Consider the following 20,456-nt stretch of genomic DNA (forward strand, 5'->3'; position numbering starts at 1 on the left):
AACGGCAGGTACTGTGCATCATGGAAGCTTCCCCATGAGTGTGTTTCCATTCATGTGCAGGACCAGCAACCCTCTGGGTTTGAAAGGTCAGCCCCAAATCAGGCTGCCACAAGCCTGCTCCTAGCTAGGAAACAGCATAACAGCTCTTGTCTTGAATCTCAAGTTATCACAAACTCCTAGAAAAGAAAGAAAGGAAAAAACCCTACATCACACCCACTCTTGCATAGAGCGTTTACAGTACAGTATGTGGCGGGGTGTTCCTTTCCTCTTGAACTGGAACACAGTGTAAACCAATACAAGGAGGCATAAGGCCAAGATGCAGGGAATGACAATAGCTATGGCTTTCACAGTGCTGGCTGTGTTGTCCAGTTTGATGACAATGTCTACATCATCTGGTGGGCTGTGTCCTTCTTTATCTCTGTCTGTTGGTCCGTCACAGCCCATAAAATCCTTGAGGATGGATCTGGGATATCCAGGTTCTACCTTGAGTATCTGGTTGTTGAATTTCCAATACTCCTTTCCTTTGTAGAAATACGTAAAGCCTGGTGGGGGGAAACACACACACACAGGAACCACTTATTTGTAAAAGTGTATATGTATAGAAATTTAATTAAATAGGCAACTTAAAAGATGTATGTTAAAGCCACTCAATTTTTGTAGGAAGAAAACACTATTCCCAGATCAGCTGTCTATTGAAATTGATCTGACTCTTGTGCTCCAGAAACTGTGCCCTCAAATGCCTAGGGAAAGCTCAGCTGAAAGAGAGAAATACTATTTGCACAGAGTTGTTGAAAGACCATGCTTTATACATCTACTCTTAGTCTACACTGCAAAGAGAACTTCATCCTGTTGCTTGCTTATAGTATTGTTGGTACAGAATTACACATTAGTGTGAGAGTATCAACCTGTATTGAAAGATGCTGAAACAGCCTTATAAACAGAAGCCCTGTTTGCCCTCATGCAGCTATTGAGGACATTGCACAATACATCATAAGGAAGTGTCTCCATGAAACACCTCAAAGGAAATTTCTAATCATCTTAGCATCAGGAATAGTTGTACTCCTCCTAAGGAATAAGTTTGTTTTTGTCATTTGGAAAAGAAATCACAAGAAATCATAAATCACGAAACTAGATGTGATTTCCTTTGTATGCTAGGAATTTTAATAATTAAATAGGTATTTATTGTATTTTGTGCAGTAACCTTTTTCAGCTCTAGGCCATGCCCATTTTATCTCTTCTTTTGTCCTCATTATTATGTCCTCATAACATTATCTTATGTTAATTTTTTATCATCTAGCTACATTTTACAGAACTTCTAAAGCTATTATTAATCCTTTTAGAGTAAAGGATGAATAAAGTATAAATAAATCTATAATTCTATCTTTAATACTTCCAACTAACATTCATTTCATGGGGGAGGAGGTAGTACGTAGAAGTCTCAAGTAACTTAGCAACACATATGATTTATATTCTAAAACATTATGGATACAGATAATAGATTTGTAAACTTGTGACAATTAAACTACAAATATGTGTCTTTCCTAGGACTATTCTCTTAACTTTTTTTTTTTCCTGGGAACAAGCCCAGGTTTTTCTTTCTGTCCATATCTCTTTCATGTCAAGTTTCTTTGTGACTTTGAGATAAAATTCAGGAAAATAAGAAATGTTTTAATGTTATAATCACTTAAAAATTATATTTTGGGAGATGTCTAATTTTGAATAGTATGCCTACTTTTGAGTTAATAATCATTAATGAGGGTTTCCCCCTTCATTATTGAGCACTTATTATGGAAGAATCACTGTGTTAAAAACTTAGTAAATGACATCTTTTAATCCTCATAAACACTCTGTCAGGTAGAATTAGCTACCTATACTTTTCAGGCAAAGACACAGAAGCTCAGATAAAATGATATGCCCTAGTCCCATTGAAAAAAGAATTTAAATCTTGGTCTAGCTTTAGAGCCTGAATCTTGATTTTTCTAAAGCCAGGTCCTTTAGAGATTTTTGTCTTTTCACAAATACTCCTTGGTTCAAAATCACAGGTGGTGATAGACAACACTCCTAAATCAATAACAATAAAAAACTCTGACATCTCTCAGAAACTTTCAGCTAGGATAGACCATCCCTTCAGGTCACTTCATTCTAGAAATCATTCTGTTCAATGCCATGAAAATCAGCCATTGCTTTTAGTTTTGAAGGGCAGTTTTACAACCAGAACAAATTGCCAAGTGAAAACAGGTGTATGTAGATTCAAATTTTTCTGCAGGGAGCTGGCATTTGATCACGCTAATAAACTCCAACATAATTATTCAACAAGCTTGGATAAAGAAATGTCGAGGGCCTGCCAAATAAAGTGCATTAGATGACTATAGTTGAATAATGACATTGATCTAGAATGAAACAGACCTTCCAGACAGGTGAATGTACTTCTTATATTTGTAAACTGGAAACCAACAGCTGGAAGTGTCCTCATCTTTAATTTTTAGTCAAAGCTAATTACTATGAAACTACTGGGTATCATATAAAAATTCAGAAGTTTCCATTTTCATATTTATCGTGTTTGCAGGCCAAGTTTTATACTAACACACGCCATATACAGTAGAATTGTAGTAGGCTGAATACACTTGTTAGAGGTAAGAAGTCTAGTCATCAGGAGTTAAGAGAATAAAAGTAATTGAAAAGAAGTAGCCTAAAATCTTGATAATAGAAATCTGTCAAACGTTGATCCTGAAAAATTCATCTCATTCAATCATTTTTTAACTGTTTATGAAATATCAGTGGGTTGAAGAAACGTTTATATACTCTTTTTTTTCTATCGTGAGTAGCTTTGATGTTATAATCTTATAGATGTTATGCTTACTAAGAGTAGAAACTTCAGATGAACTCTTACCTGAAGTATCATTTTTGAGAAATTCTGAGGTAGAAGTCAGTTAGGCTGTAATGAATTATGTGATGACTTTTTTTTTTCTTGTATTTGATTGGTTTTCACTGGTGACTGTTCTATTGTTTAGTCCTAAAATGTAAGGAAAAATTGTCTACCATAGCTGTCGTGTTATAACTTCATAGAAGATCCTACATAGCAGTGCCTGTGTGTTCTCTCTGTTTTTCACTATTGTATATGTATTAGTAAAATGTTAATTAATGTTTAACAAATGTGAATGAATAACCTGGGTCTTGTGAAAATATTTGTTTGAATCCCACGTGTAGATTTTAACAGAGCATAAGGGTCAGGGTAGAGAATTAATACACCAACAGAAGCAAGAGTCAAACTATTTTAACAGGCTAAAAGTGGAGCTATAATCAGTAAAATAAAATGCAGCAGTGTTAAAGCAGAATCTTGTATTAACCTTAAAATTTCATTTTCTAAGGAGAGAATATAGAATACCTAGGAGGCAGGGCCTGACAGCAAGTAACTTAGAGATTTGAAGGCAGGTAAATGCAGCAATTATTTTCTACAATTTTAGTATAAGTTAAAAACTCATGTTATTGCTTAAAACACTGTCAAAATCAAGAAGAAATAATTCATATATATATATATATGGCATAAGTCATATAATTTGGATTATTGTAGCTATTTTCAGGGGCTAAAAATAAAGAGGAAAATAAGAAAATTGTTAAATTAAGATGGTTACAGGTGAAAACTGGAAAGATGATGGATTAGGAAGCTACATTCTGAGAAAGCCTAAGGTATATCTAATATGACAAAATGAAAAATCTGGCCAGACATGACAGATTGTCAATTACCTTAATGATATAATGTAGGAAAAGATGTTTTAATTTTTCCTCTTTGGAGAGAGTGCCTTAGAGCAATTCAGTGAGGCTAGAATGGTCTAGTTTCAAACCGTAGACAAAATATCACCACTTTCATGATCATGAGTAAGTTAATTAAACTAGCTGATGCTGTTTTCCTCATTCATAAATAATTATAAATGAGGTAAAGAGGTATTTGTGTTGGACTATTAAATTAGATAAAAGATTTATGTAGCACAACTGATAGATGGTGGGAAGTCAGTAAATCGCACCACACATTCACATTTCATTGGCCAAGGTGACAGAAATAATATCAATAGGTATTATAGGAAGGTATATTCCACCTTAATATGAAAACATCCTTCAAAAATCTATAGCTCAATTTTAAGCTTCTGGGATTTTTTTTTTTTTTTGAAAACTATCATAAAGAGAAGATCCTTAAGAAGAAATTCCTACCTTGGTGGAAGGGTGAGGAATTAGAGAAAACATTTCATTGCTCTATCATCTCTGATTTTATGACCATCAAGTATCATGTGCATGGACTTATCCTTATACGGAATTGCTTTGAGTATATAAATTTATTTATATCTGTATAAAAATGTGTGTTTACTCAATAAATTGAACTTGCTCTTCTCTAAAAAAAACATAAGGGAAGAAGTTATGTATAATTTGAGTTCAAGGTAAAAAAACACAAGCATGAGATTTGAATAGAGAATTAAAAATGGAGAATTTGCTATTGGTAGACTATCTAGACTAAGATGTTCCAGATTGATTAATATCACTGCCCTACAGAACAAGGTTTTCAAACAAATAGGTGATCTCATTCACTGCAGGGTGTGAAGGTCTAGAGTAATGGAAGGGGTAAAATTAATTTCAACAACTAATGTTTATTGAATGGTTACTACGTAACTGCATTTGAAGAGTTTACACTAGAGGGGATAACAAACAGGCATATAAATTGATTGTTGTAATATGAGATTTTGAGTGCAAGGGATGGTGTACCAAAAAGGATATTCAAGGATTCCTGAAAGATCAAAAGTGAGCTCAATGTTGAAGGATATCAAAGAAAGGGCTGGATCAGGTAAGGTACAGAAGACATAGATATGTTGAAGTTTCATCTGTAGTTTTTTGTCATTTGTAAGCACTGGTTTTTCCAACATGTTTTTTTTTTTTTGCCAGAATTTTACAAAGTTATTCTTTGCCATGTGAAAAGAAAATATTAAATTCTGAATGTAAGGAAGCCATTTATATTAAACAAATATTATTTTAAGATGGACAAGAATATGAAAAAGCATGGGGCAAGATACAGCCAGAAGATTTTTTATCTTTATATAATTATGATTTATTTCCAGAGAACCTGAATCAAATCTCAAATTTTAATGGACTTGCAAATAGAAACAGGGGAAAAAAAAACAGTTAATATGCTAAGGAATTAAGGTTATGTGTACTTTTTCAATCTTTTGAAATAATTATTACTTATTTTAAAAGTTATTTTTATTATAAAAGTTATATTCATTTTAGAATATTAATAAAGGAAAGAAATTGAAAAACAGTTTATCAAACTTGCTATATTTAATCACTGGTAAGATCTTGGCTTAATTTTCTTTGCATATATTTGTGCATAGTGTGTGATAACTTTTATTTAGGGCAGTCTAGAGCAGTGGTTGAACTTCTGTAAATGTAAGCTAGAGTTGGTTTTATCTGGGCTGAAACAACCCCCTTTAATCTAACCTCAAGAAATCTCTCCCCCTTAGATTCTTGGTGACAGCTCTAATTTTAGGGGATCATCTCAATTTTCTACTTTCCATGTGATTATGTTTCACGTTTTTTCACTTCTTTGTCTTCTGCATCTGCATAGTTTGTGTAGTTTTTTGCCATATATTGATATGGTTTTACTGCCTCCAATTTGACTGCATTGTAACTTTATTTTCTTATTGATTTCCTTTTTATCTCAGATAGATATGTTTCATCTCAATCTGTCCTCTCCTGTGGATTTCTGCTTTTGTCACATACAGGTTATATCTTAACTTGGTCCTTTAATTCTCTGAACCAATAGAATACACAAAAAACTATAATTCCAATAAGTGCTATAATCAGGGCTTCAAGGTTCTTTTTGACTTAGCATACAGTGTTTTACTTGTAGGATATCATTACACAGAATGTAGTATAAATTACATATAACAATGGTCAAAACACAGTTTGTGTTTGATTTTTCTGATTGGTGTCATCCTGGGTGTCAGTTCCTTCAAGCTTGTACTCAGTGTAAAGCTTTCTTAAACTCTGGCAATTTGCTGATGATCAGCCATTGTTTTCAGTGAGTCGTGTCAATTTTTCACTTTCCCCTGTTTCTTCATTAATTTTTTTCGATATTCCTCTCCCAGATGCATTTAATTTTCCTCTTGCAAGTGATGTTATTTTGTTCTTGTTGCATATATGTTATAGACTTTTCATGCTATTTAGGACCCACATAATGTATTATTTTCTTCTCTTTCCTATTATAAATCATCTGAGAGGGTATTTTCTTTTTCTCTGTATTTCAGTTTGATGTCACTTTCCTTTGTTCTGGAATATTGTGTATAAATTTTATTTTGAATTATTATTATTATGGTTTATTTCTACTTACTAATCCCTGAATGCGGAGAGAAATGTTCAAACTTTACCAACAGATACAGGAGTATTGATTACCCATTGCTTGGGTAACTTCTCTTAGGATCTGGTTGAATCCCGAATCCTGAGATGGAGAGCAAAGCAGCTCTGTGATCTGTTTCTGTTATTAAGCAATCATACATCTACTCTAGCCTTACTGTATTGAACTGGGATCTTTCTTGTTTGCTGACACTATAGGCCAAAGGCACACATGAAAAATTATAATCCTCAACATGCTGTACAATCCTCAGCTCACATTTATAACATATCTTCTTTGTGACCAGCTCCTGTCCCACATATGTCTGTTATTATTATCTGTACATGAACTTTAGTAGAAAATAGGTGAGGTTACTTCAAAGGAATTAACACTCTTCATTTTTAAAAATTACTTTTTTTTATAAACTAAAATATGTTGAGGTTAAAAAAACGTCTTGAGCGTAATATTAAATATAAACCTATGAAGGAAATTTTATATAAATATAATATGAGATAGCCCTAGTATGTTACTTTCTAACCATTTAACATAGTGAACAAGTAGGATCGATTATTCAACTACTTAGTAAGCTCATGAAATATATAATGCACATGTTGCATACCATTTTCTTTGTGTACAAAGGCTCCCTGAGGAGATTCGGGGATACCTTTCCAGACTGTGATTGGTTTGGGATAGCCAGGATCCATGGTTTTCATTTCTTCACTATATCTCCAATACCTGAAAAGGATAAATAAACAACAACAACACATGCATAGGAAAGACAATTATGTATACAAACAATAACAGCTAGCTAGCATTCATTAAATCCTTGCTGCATGCTACCTATGTACTTGTTAGTGATTTACAGAACTGATTTAAATCATGCAAGGACAGTGTACACAATTTATTCTGTTTCCTTTTTAGAATATGCTAAAAATGGATATGTTATTTTATATTTCTTCAGTCTGCTAAAAATTAATTTTAAAATTCTAGCTAAGCATAGTTACAATTCAAAAGGGTATCACCAACCTGTGTAGAAATCAGAAGTTTTCATGATTTTAAAAAATCTTACTTAGGCACCAGAATACGTCATTTGAAATAAGCATAATCTTGATCCATTTACCCATTCATTTATTTAACAAATATTTAATGAGAACCTACTGTGTTTCTAGAATTATTGTAGGTGCCAGCGATACAACCTTGGACAAAAGAGGCATGCCCCAGCTCTTACCACTCTTACATTTTAGGATATGTAGAGATTACAGGAAAAAAAAATTGTCAATAAATGTATACTATCATAGGAGGTGGTAAGATCTATTAAGAAAACAAAGCAGAAAAAGTTATCTAAGAATATGTGTCAGCCATTTTAAAGTACTGGATAGCAAGGTCTTTGATAAGCCGTTGTTTGAGCAGAGAGCAGAAAGAAGTGAGAAGCAACATTCTGTAGTTTTGAGGAGCATAACATTTCACATGGAGTAACTAATTATCAAAAGTTTCTGTGGCAGGCATAAGCCTGGAGCACTTGAGCATCCACAGTGAGGCTAGAGTGACTAGAGTTGAGTTAGCAAAAGGGAGACAAGGTCAGAGTGGGAACCAACACCTGTGATTAGATAGACCCTTAAGCTATGGCAAAACCTTTTGTTTTCCTCTAAGAGAGATGTGAAGGCAATGAAGAGTTTGAGCAGAAGACCTTCAAGATATGGCTTATTTTTGAAAGGAACACACTGCTGCTATGAGTTAAACAGATTGAAGGAAGTAAAGTAGAAGAGATACCAGTTAAGATGTCATTTCAGTAATCCTTGGGCTAGAATGTGTACTGGAGAACTGATGATAATTCAAGGGATTGGGATATTATTTTGAAGAAAAACCCCAAAGAGCTTACTAATGGATTGAATGCAGTATGTGAGAGAACGAAGTTGAGCATAACTCAAGAATTTGGGGCCTGAACAACCAGAAGAATAATGTTGCCATTCAGTGAGATAAGGAAGCATGGAAAGGTAAGTTAAGGAGGTTTGAGGAATTGTGAGTTTGACTTTAAGCGTGTTAAAATCAGATGCCTGTTAAACATCAAAGTAGTTGTTGATGAAGCAATTGGGTATATGACTGTAGACTTTAGGGCAAGTCTTGACTAGAGTTCTTGGTGTATAGATGGATAAACAGATAAAAGCAAAACTTGCTAAGAGTCAGAACTCTCAGAACTCTCATCCCTTCACAGGGTGGCCATTGGGCCACTTTCACAGACCCACTAGATATCTAAGGAACAAATTGTGAACCTCCCTACTTTGGATCACTCATTATTGCCTATATGTTCTAAGAGTCAAAAATTTTATGTCTGAATGTTCAAAAGGATTGACAATACTGGGGTGAAACCATTGGGAGTTCACAGTGATATTGCCTATTTTAGGGCAGGCATAATGCTCTATACATTATATCAAATGTTTATTCACTATAAACTCATGAGAGAATTGTCATTGTCTCCGTTTGAGAGAGGAGAATTCTTGGAGGACAATGACTTATAACCAGTCTGTTCCATTTCAAAAGTCACTATTCTTTCTTCTACATATACCAAATATGTTTGACAACATTTTCTCCCCCACACCACTAAACATCTCTTAACATATGCTAAAGGTAGCATTTCACCAACAGATTTGTGAAGTAACACACAATGCATTATCTTGGGATTAGGCATTTAGCTTAAATCAGAAAAAAGAAAAAAAAATCCAGTCTTTTCTGTATATTCTCTTGTTTCAGGTCTATGGAGAATCCTTCATCTACAGAGCTGTGGAATCTTGTAAAGAATGTTTTGCTATAGATTCCCAGATACCTCAGATAAGTAACATGTGGAATATTAGCACTTCCTTCATCTTCAGTGTTCACATGGAAAAGAAAAAAAGATTGTTTCAGGATGTATCCCAATAATAAGCCACAAGGCAGATTTTATCCAGACAGGAAAACACACTGTAGAGGTGTTTGTCATAGATTCTTATCACATAGAAGATAAGGGCAGATTCAGGGAGAAACACTGAGCTGAAATAATGGTAGTCAGGCCTATCTTTCTGAAGAAGACAAGTAGGGAGCGCAAAGTTCTACCAAAACTAATGTATATTTTCTTTCATGGAAACATCTGCTTTTAAGTTATTTTTGAATATTCCTCTATCACAGAACAGGCTGCGATGAATATAGCATGGTTAATGAGGTTGAGATTGCACTCAGAATTTCCAGATCTCTTCTCTCAAGTAAATATTTCAATGGGATTTACAATAGTCATATATATTAACTGTTTCCTGAAGTTGATCATAAAAAAAAACTTCTCACAGAGAAACCATCAAATACCTTATTTCACGGATTCTAAGATACATATTTTTTCACATTTCACATCTCTATTATAGGTATTTCACATCTCAATACTATGTCAGAGTATACTGGGCAGAGTTTTCCCCTCAATGATAGATTAAATTATGATGTATCTTACAATAAAAGGTATTTTTAGATGACATAAACCATAACTTAAAGCAAGTTTTAAAATTTTGCTAACCCAGGAATAATTTAAAATCCTAGGGACAATGGGGTCACACTCTACGTATGATTGAAGGAAGATTACTACATATTCAGAAACCAGGTTTGTTCTCCAAGATGTAGTTATAACAATGTTCATGTAACAGTACCTATTCTTCATGTAGTGCTTTGTAGCTATAAAGTAAATTTATATATATATACATATATATATATGTATATGTATATAATATTTTAATCTTATTTCACTAAAATCCCTCAAATATCTTTTATATTGCATATTAAAACATACTTATGCTGAGGTCCTAACATAGATATAGTATACATGGTCACACAATTCAGTCAGTGACAAAGCATTGGGCATCATATTATTCAAAAGTAATGTCTTAGTCACATTTGCTCTTCTTGAATGTTACAGAGTTGAAACTCAAACTAATGCTCTTTGATTCATAGTTTAGTACAATTTTCTACCACAGTAATGCTAGTGTTTCCCTTGACATAACATTCTTACATTAATCTCCCTGTCATCTTACCCTCTTGGGGTCCTCACTCAAATTCTTAATGTTCATTGTGTCAATATAATTTTCCTTCATCCCTTGCTCTATTTGCTTATAGATCCATTTGCCTACCAACACTTTTTTGAGCACTTATGTGAAAGACACATAAGAATTATTGAGATCACATTTCAGGAAAATATTTATGGAATGTGAATTTTATTGTACCCTCTAGTAGGAACATAATCCTGGTATGATTTTTTAAGGATAAAAGCAATTTTTCCCTCTTTCTGTTAGTAGATAATGCAAAACTATAACTTGGCATCATTTCACCATCTTTGAAAAACTCAACATAAAATGGGACCCTCAGATTACCTGCTGTGTCAGCTTTGATATATGTCCAGGAAACTTCAATGTGATTAGAATCATCTAACTATATTCAATCATAATATTATTCAGTCTGTTATATTATTATATATACACATTATATCCAGCTGCCTTATAAAAATGGTGAGGCTTATTCATAAATATAGGTTTGCATTTTAATTTCTAACATATTTGAACATATTTCAACATGAACAAAAAAGCTCATCCCACTGATATTTTCCTCCCTGAAAAATAGGCTTATGGGTTCATTGAGAAGTATATTAGCATATTCACCTGGAACATTATGTAAATAAACCACTTGGAGGGGTTTACAATTTAGATATTATAATGGAAAAAAAATTTGGAATTTTGTGCAGTAAGGTCAGCAAATGATAGTAGCTATTATAAATAAAGCTTATAGTTTTTTTCTTCTGATATATCAATAATCTCTGCAGTAGAATTATGACTTTAAATTGCTGATTCTTTGAGAAAAGCATTGTAAATCAATCCTTTAAAATAAATTATGAATGGAAATGGGCTATATTCATCATTTTTTAGATTTGATCATGAGTCATAACCATAAGACAAAACAGTTGTCTGTGTAATAGTATATAACAATTTCTTAAATTCCTTCTGTGTGAACAAATAAATGATATAGAAAATTCTGAAATGACATACTTTAATGTTTCTGGATACTGAACTCAAACTGAACAGAAAGTGACTCCAAGGTTGATTTCATATGATCCGGTCATTTCTTCATCCACTTTGTCTCATTTTCTTACTCTAGAGTCAGACTACTTGCCTCTGTTATCACAAAACCCAGGGCCACTTTTTTCACACCCAAATAATCATACAAAATCTCTTTCTTCAGAAGCCTTATTAAAACAGAATTGAAAATATCAATTTGTACTGTGTTGGATAATTTTAAAAACACAGAAAGGGGGCCTCCCTGGTGGCGCAGTGGTTGAGAGTCCGCCTGCCGATGCAGGGGATACGGGTTCGTGCCCCAGTCTGGGAGGATCCCATATGCTGCGGAGCGGCTGGGCCCGTGAGCCATGGCCGCTGGGCCTGCGCATCCAGAGCCTGTGCTCCGCAACGGGAGAGGCCACAACAGTGAGAGGCCCGCATACCGCAAAAAAAAAAAAAAAAAAACACAGAAAGGAATTACTTCATAAACACACACCTTAAGCTATAGGAAATAAATGTATTTTTCTGTTTGGCTATTAGTAGTAATAATAATAAAACAAACCAAAATAGATCTAAATTTTGTCTTCTTTCTTTGAAAATGTCTTAAAATCCTCAACGGTTCAGCCTAGAATGAAGTATGACAAGAGAGTCTTGGGTATATTTGTGAGAAGATGCTGAGATGATTTAGGAACATAGCATTTTAGAGCTAAATGCTATGAAGATCAAAATGTATCCGAGTATAAAATTATAGTATATTAAGAAAAGGACAAGTAGGAGTCTGAGGGACTGAGTTCTATGCTATATGTGAAACAGTGAAATTGGACATTTTAATCTGAATTTACAGATCTGTTTAAAGAACCATCTTTTCATCGACACTTCTTTAGCTATCTCTATATTTATGAGATTTCATGTCCGCCCTTACTTTCAATACAATTTATATGAAATTACTTTCAGATCTGTGCCTCCAACCCACCTTTCCTTGTGAACTGTTACTACCTGCTTGATTTCTCTAATTGGTGTGTAAGCAGGTATCTCAAACCAAAAATGAACATTTCAAACTCTTTCTTTGCTACATCTTCAGAAATGGCACCATCTATTCAATTAGTTAGGCAATAAACCTAGATGTTATCTTTGATTTGCTTTTCTCACCCCTAAAATCCAAGCCATAAAAAAAACTTGTTATGATTACATACAAAATGTAAACTGTACTTTTTGCTCCATCTCCACTGCTACCATTGTGTCCCCCTGTACTATTTCAACAGCCTACCAATTAATCTCCATGCTTCCACTTTTGAAGTCCATTCTTCACACAGAGGCCATAACGATGTTTTTGAATACACATCAGAACATGCACTTTCCTGTTGAAAACCCTCCAATGTTTTCCATTGTACTTAAAATTAAAAAATCCAGTCTTTGCCATGTTCAACAGGGCCTCGTAATCTGGTCCCTGCTTACATGTGTGACCTCCTTGATCACTTACCCACTATGCTGTAGCCACAATATTTTTTTTCCACTTTGAACATTCTAACATTTTTGCTTTTGTACTGCTATTTCAGGTACTTACAACACACTGTTCTGAATAACTTCGTGTGGTTGAAATTTCTCCCCCACTAAAGTCTTTGCATCAGTGTCCCCTTCACAATTTAGGACTTTCTTGACCTCCACACTAATTTCTCAACCACTCCTTCCCACCCAAGGGCCTCTATCACATCATCACCTATTATATTTCTTGTAGTGTTTCTCAGTGTTAACATATCAGGGTCATTTATTTCTTCTCTGTTTACAACTATCTCCCCTAATAGAATCTAAGGACCATGGGAGCAGAATACTTGTGGTCTTTTTTACTACTATATCTTCGTTACCTAGTACATGTCACATAGTATGTGCTCAAAAAATATTTTAACTAAATGAGTGAGGGATATGTCAAGATGAGTACAGAAATCTTATGCAAGCAGGAATTAGAGCTATTGAGAATGGAATGGGCTGTCTCATATTTATGCTGTCACCACAGGTAGTCAGGTACAGAAGGATGAATACCTATGGAATGTAACTGAGGCAGTCTAGACTTTGGTAGGAAGTGAATATGATGTAGGACTGACATATGGCAGCACTTGAACCAAATATAATTTAAAGGTGTGCTTTGTTTGTCTAGCAAATTATATAAATGATTCTGATTTTGAATGCTTTTCTAGAATATTTGTACTTTCCAGCTCATCACAGTACCTATCACTCCCTATTGCCATATATATTACTCCTGTACCCAGCACTGTATACATTATTTGCCTGATTCCTTAAAGCAATTGAGTTTTTTACACCTGAACTAGGTTATCTCTAAAATCATTTTCTGATCTTAACCTTAGAGAAATAGAAATCTGTTTTACATTTTTTAAAACAGAAAAATGTCAATGAAATAAGAGGAAGAAATAAATAAAGATAAATGTTTTCAATGTTTTCTCTCAAAATATACATTGAAAATATATATATAAAGTTAAAATTGATAAGTATTGTAAATATATAATGCCTATAAGGAAGAAAAACTGAATTCTCATATAAAAGTGATAAGCAAATCATTGTTTTTATGTTTGACTTAGATAGTTTAATGTCTTTTCCATCTACTTTTAATCTAGAATGAATGTATTTATAAATTGTGTGACTTTGGAATTAAGCAATTATACAAATATGAAGTCATCTGTTTATAAAACATCTATGGCTCATGAACTAGTATAGAAGATCACACACATGAAAATTAATTGGGATCCTGCTTTAAATATCTTTAAAACCTATAAAAGCAGTTATTTAAGCAGAACTTAAAATCAAAGTATTTCTATATATTTGTTATATTTTGCATGAAGCTTGTTAAGTCAGAAATAAATTAACTAAAACTCCTTTTCTCATTTATTATATCTTTATTCCATTATAAAGTTGGTATGTAAACTTCATTGATTTCACTGACTTGAGGTGGCTCACATTTAATTTCTAAACTTAATTTTTTCAAGAAGTGCTAAGTTTTTAGAATGGAAACATTTTTAAAAGTATGGCTAACTGATAATAAAATGGCAGTTTTTATTGTCATCTATGAAACCCTCATTAAAGCTGTTATATGAAAGTTAAGCTTTCATGTTTTGTCTTGTAGAAGTTAATTTCTCCATGGTGTTTTCTCAGCCTTTTGTTTCTACCCCTTTCTGGGGGTGGGGGTGGGGTGGGGACAATACAGGATTGTATTGAACCTACTCTTGAAAGAGTACATTCAAGCAATTAAAACCAGCTGAGGAATTAAACTCTAACAGCCTGAGGGTTGTTATTTTAAAGAATATAAGTCCACAGATTTATTTTCATTAGAGGACACCATGCTGTGGCAATTTCTTCATTCTTCTCTTTTCATACTCTAACTACACATATCTTACTGAGAGTCATATACTTTTTGTGATGATAAGCAGTATCTTCTACATTAATAGAGTTTTTGTTTGGTGAATCTTTTTTGTTTTGTGATTTAGTAAGAAACATTCAACAAAACCTTAGTTTCATGATAGTGAATTAAAAGCTATGAATATTTTGCCATAGAAATATATACAAATTGAATGTATAAAAAGCTTGTAACAGAATAAAAGTATACATTTTTATCCATGGACACAAATGATAGGATCTTTTTGTTCACAGATAAAGCTCAATGTTTTAAGTCACTCGTTATCAAAAATTACAAAGTGTAAAATAAACAAGGTTTATATCCTTATTTTTCTCATGAAGTTGGAGACATTTTATAGGGTTACATTATGCTAAGATTATAAGGCAAACTCAATACTAGCTTGTTGCTCATTAAAACCTGTTGTTTTTATGTGTGTTCATGCATGTGTGTGCTTTAAAATTACTTGTAAAATAATATACTTGAGTTTTACCTGACAATGAAGGTTATTTATGGGTGTCACATTTTGACCCAACTAGTAATAGTGTAACTAAAATTTGATTTTTATCTTTATTTTTAACCTAATATTAATTTAAAATAATAAAAATATAACCTTCATCTTATATTTTATATGTAATATCTGTCAAAAATTAGGCAGGGGGTGAAGTTAGTATGCCTAGTGGCTACTGTATGTCATAAACTAATAGTTCACTTTGTTTTACAAACCCTGTTAGTAATGTCATAAAAGGAAAAGAAATGACAGAAAATAGCAAGAGATATTATACTTCAAGCTAAAAGTGTTTATTTAGTCCAGTGATAGTTTGGTTAGTTCATCGCACCTATCTGCTCATACCTAAATAAATAGTGTCCTAAGAAATAGAATTCATGACTAAACTGAAAGTATTTGAAAATGTTCAAAATTAACTGTGTGCAAAGTGTAAAAATTTAACTTTAAATATAAAAGCAAAAAAAAAAGCCTCTCTTAAAAAGTACTTTTTAAGTAAAGTAAGTAAAATTATAAGAAAATGCATTGTAAGGATAAAATACACTACCTATACAGCTTTATAGGAATGTTAAGAGTATACAGAAGAGAAAGAATATATACTGTATATATACATTCATAAGAAAGTCACATTACTTGTGTATATTAGAGGAAGATTTATCTTAAATATTATTTTAAAATGTATAAAAATGGTTGCAATTCTATTAATTCCTGTGCTTATATCTACACAGATTCTTTCCTCAAATGTACATGCCTATTATAGACTAGATATATTGACTTCTCTAAACATTAGTTAACTGTTTTCCTCATGTGAAGCGTGTACTGACCTGTCCCCCTTGAAGAAATAGGTTTTCCCAACGTCCTCCCACCAAATGGCTGAATCAATACCATGAGGGGGAATTCCGCTTCCAAGAGTAATCAAGTCATGAGGGTAACCAGGTTGAAGAGTCGTGTCCTTGAACACCCAATATTTGTTACCTGTATGAAATAAGTGCAAATGCAGAATACACTAATTTAATGTCAGAAATTAGAATATATCTACTAACACAATGCATTTAAAATTATTTTACATGAAATCCATGAACTAACTTAGTAGCAGTCACACCTGGAATACTGACGTTATTTTTGAAACATGTTATTTTCAAAAGTGGACATAATGAAAACTTACTTAATAATGTAATCAGAATTTGTGTGTTAATTTAAGAAATAAAAAAAGATCTACAACTTGCTATATTGAAACAGTTTTGAATCAAGGGTCAAGGATTCTTCCTCTAGGAATTAGAGGCCTTATTTTCATTCAAGACTAAATCATTCCTGTGTTTTGGGCATTTTATATGCCCTCAGATTGCTGTACTGATTACAAACTCTACTCTGTTAAAACACTTCTTCTGGGCTAATCATTTTCTTTTAATATATAAACATTCACAAGTCCATCTAGTTTAATAAAGGCATCCTCTTTTGACCTGATGCCCTATTCTAGCTGTTACACTATCCTTCTCTGTAAGAATGGTGACTGAAGGTAGCAAAATTTTAACCCTAAACTTGTTCAAAATTGCCAGAGTATGACAATACTAAAAAAAAAAAAAGATGAACTTCAGTCAGCTTTATTACTGTTTTGAAATTATCTACAGACAACACAGTTCCTCATGCCCTACACCACTGGCAGACTATGTATACCACTCCCCTCTTCAGTATGACTCTCAAGTAGTCTGCAACTATTTCTCACTCCACTGAAAGTTGACTTAATACCCATTGTCTACTGAAAGCTTTTGTCCTGGAGTCACCAATGCCTACAATTTTCCACGCTTATCTATTGACACAGTTGCCCACTTAAAGGATTTTTCTCCCTGAGCTGCGAGAAAACCACTTTGTTGTTGTTATGGCTCTTTCTTCCCCAGCTGCTTCTTTCTGAGATTCATTTATTTTACTCAGTCCTTGAATGTTGACATTTCCCAAGGCTCTGTTCTCTGTTCTCTTCTCTTTTTATTTTAAATTGTACAGGGACAGAGTGGTGTCACAAACTCAAATACTTATAAGGGCCAGCTAGAGATGACAGGAGTGGAGTGGCAGAGGTATTCAAATATTGGGACACATCCTGGATCTTTCTATACTCAAGCAACTTCTTGAGTAACTAACTCCTCTTGAGGTTAATATCTGGCAAAGTAAAACAGTATCTTAATATCTGACAAAGTATCCTGTGTTCTTTCTACTAGATGTAAGGCCTTCTTCATTGTTAAAATATTTCAATACTATCTGTATCTGAGGACTATGATAAACTGTAGCATTCATGTTATACATAAAGGAATTTAAAAAAAGTTAAAATCACTTACTAGCCTAAATCAACACAACACAAATGAACCAAAAAAACACATCTTCAGGCTAGATTTAAGTAGGAGTCTCTAGCTTGTAACCAGGGTAATCTTATTTACCCTAAGAGTTTCTACTACCATTTTTTATTATTTTAAATTAAAACAATATTTGTTGAGTACCTCCAGTATCCCAAGTATCATGTTAGGTACCAAGGATACTAAAGAGAACAAGACAGACCTGATCACTACTCTGATCATCCCACATTCAAGTGAATTCAGCAGATGAAAAACAAAAACACAAAAATGTAATTATAGTAATTGAAAAATTATTGAATGCTATAAAGGAAACACATCAGGGGTTGAGAAAAAGAAAACATAAGGGGAACATACTTCAAATAAGGAGATCAGGAAAGCATCTCTGAAGAAGTAACACTTAAGCCAAATTTAAAGAAAGAGAAGAAGGTGATACCTATGCAAAGAATGCTGGGAAGAGTGTTCCAAGAAAAGGAGAGTTTTATATGATCAAAATTGAAAGAAGATTAATTGAATGTAATAAGCAAGAAGATAGTAGCACTGAAAACCTATATGATGGGCTTGGATCTTAGTTTGAGTACACTGGTAAGCCATCAAAGAGATTAAATTAACAAAGGGATATGGTCTGTTTCCTATTTTCAGAAGATGATCTTTGCTCTTTTGTTGAAAACGGATCTTAGAGAGAAGAGTGGAAATGAGAAGGTCTATCAAAGATCTTTTGCCAGGGAAGAACCCTCAAGATGGAGGAGGAGTAAGACATGGAGCTCACCTTCTTCCCACAGACACATTATAAATACATTTACACAAGAAATGACTCCCACAGAACATCTACTGAACGCTGGCAGAAGACCTCAGACTTCCAAAAGGGCAAGAAAATCTCCATGTAACTGGGTAGGGCAAAAGAAAAAAGAAAAAAAAAAAGGAAAAGGACAAAGGAATCAGGACAGGACTTGCACCTCTGGGAGGGAGCTGTGAAGGAGGATAAGTTTCCTCACACTAGGAAGCCCCCTCACTGGCAGGGACTGGGGGGAGCTTCAGAGCCTCAGAGGAGAACACAGCAACAGGTGTGTGGAGGGCAAAGCAGAGAGAGTCTTGCACAGAGGGTTCCAGAACTCCGTAGCCTGAGACATTTGTCTGCTCACCCACCAGAGCAGGTGGGGGCTGGGTTCAGAGACTCGGGTTTCAGAGGTCAGACCCTAGGGAGAGGACTGGGTTTGGCTGCATGAAGACAGCCCGAGGGGCTGGTGTTCCACAAATGAGAGAGTCTGGGAAGAAGCCTTGGCCTGCCAGAGAGACAAGGAACCATTGCTGGGGGTGCTTGAGGAGAGGGGCGGGCCTGCCCTAGGAGCTTCTTCCGCTCACAGGCAGAGGACACAGTCTACACGAGCTTCAAGGGTGGGTGCGAGCTGCAGCTGCTATCTCAGACCCTAGAGGCAGGAGCTGACTGCTACTGCTGCCACCACTGCTGCCAAGGGTCCTGTGAGCAAGCACAGCTCACTGCCCACAACTTCCCAGTGACTTGTGCAGCCCGCCACTGTTGAGGGGCCAATGATCCAGGGACAACTTCCCCAGGAGAGTGAAGATTGTGCCCCAGGCTATTGCAACTTCCTGCTGCCCTCTGCCACCACAGGCACTCCCCTCACATCTCAAGTGTGGCCGCCATATCCATCCCTCTCCCCGGCCTGAGTGAGTAAGTGTGCCCTAGTCAGCCACTGCTTTTGCCCCCTCTCACCTGGGCAGGTAAGTGATGGGGCCAAAAGCAAAGCTGAACTGCAGGGGTGGTGTGAGCAAAGAAGAGGAATGGAAATCTCTCCATGCAGCTGCAGGAGCAGTAGATTAAATCCTGGCAATTGGCTTGGTAAACCCTACATCTGTGGAATATCTGAATTAGACGAGTGTCCCCACAGTTGAGTTTGGTCTAGCTTTAACAACTGTGGACTTTGGGGGCAAGTACATGCAGGAATTGAGCAGGTCAAATTTTGAGCTGGGCTCACAGTGCCCATGTCAGGTCCAGAGACCTACTTAGAGGTATTAGAGGACTTCCTGTGTAGGCAGGGATTGGTTATGGCTCACTGTGGGGTCAAGGACAATGACAGCTGAGGCTACAGGAAAATAATAATTATTATTACTATTTTTTATTGTTTTGCTTATTCTGTTGTTCTTTTTTATTATTCTTTTAAGTTTTAATTTTTATTTATTTTTTCTTTTATTTTTTATGCTTTTATTTTTAATGTTTTTCTTTTTTCTATTTTTACTTTTTTTGTAATACTGTATTTTTTCCTTTTTTTTTCTTTGCTTTGTTTTGTTCTTATATTTTTAACTATATTTTAAAAAATTTTTAGTTTACTTTTTTGTTGTTCATTTATTCCATTTGTTTTCTTCTTTCTTTTTTTCATCATTTTTGTGCATTTGTTTTATACTTTCTTTGACTTTTTTAGTTTGCTTTCTGCTTATGATTTGGGGTTTTTTTTTGTTAGTTTAATTTTTATTGTTTGTTTTCAATTTTGGGTTCATTTATTTGTTTGTTTGCTCTCCTGTTTTGTTTTCTCTGTTTTTTGTTTTTTGTTTTTTTTCTGTTTCTGTGTGTATGTGTATTTCTTTGTGTGATTTTCTGTTTGATTTTGCTATAACCATTTGTCTTGGGGTTTTTCTTTATCAGTTTGTTTTCTTTATTTTTTTTCTTCCATGCTATGCAGATTGCAAGGTCTTGGTTCTCTGACCAGGGGTTGGTGTGAGCCTCTGAGGTGGGAGAGCCGAGTCCAGGACACTGGATCACCAGAGA

At 34.4% G+C, this 20,456-nt stretch overlaps 1 protein-coding gene across 1 annotated transcript in view; it reads right to left on the bottom strand.

The window, feature by feature from the left end:
- Positions 1 to 207: 207 nt before the first annotated feature.
- MMP16 (matrix metallopeptidase 16) overlaps positions 208 to 20,456 on the bottom strand; it is a 349,628-nt gene continuing 329,379 nt past the window's right edge. Inside the window, exons 8-10 of the mRNA XM_060115643.1 lie at positions 16,160 to 16,310; positions 6,993 to 7,108; positions 208 to 542 (exon numbers count right to left, since the gene is read on the bottom strand). Of these exons, the coding sequence (XP_059971626.1) occupies positions 208 to 542; positions 6,993 to 7,108; positions 16,160 to 16,310 (602 nt within the window). The remainder of the gene's footprint in view (positions 543 to 6,992; positions 7,109 to 16,159; positions 16,311 to 20,456) is intronic.

Source organism: Mesoplodon densirostris, chromosome 13 (genome assembly GCF_025265405.1).
Source record: "Mesoplodon densirostris isolate mMesDen1 chromosome 13, mMesDen1 primary haplotype, whole genome shotgun sequence".
In the NCBI taxonomy this organism is placed as follows: domain Eukaryota; kingdom Metazoa; phylum Chordata; class Mammalia; order Artiodactyla; family Ziphiidae; genus Mesoplodon; species Mesoplodon densirostris.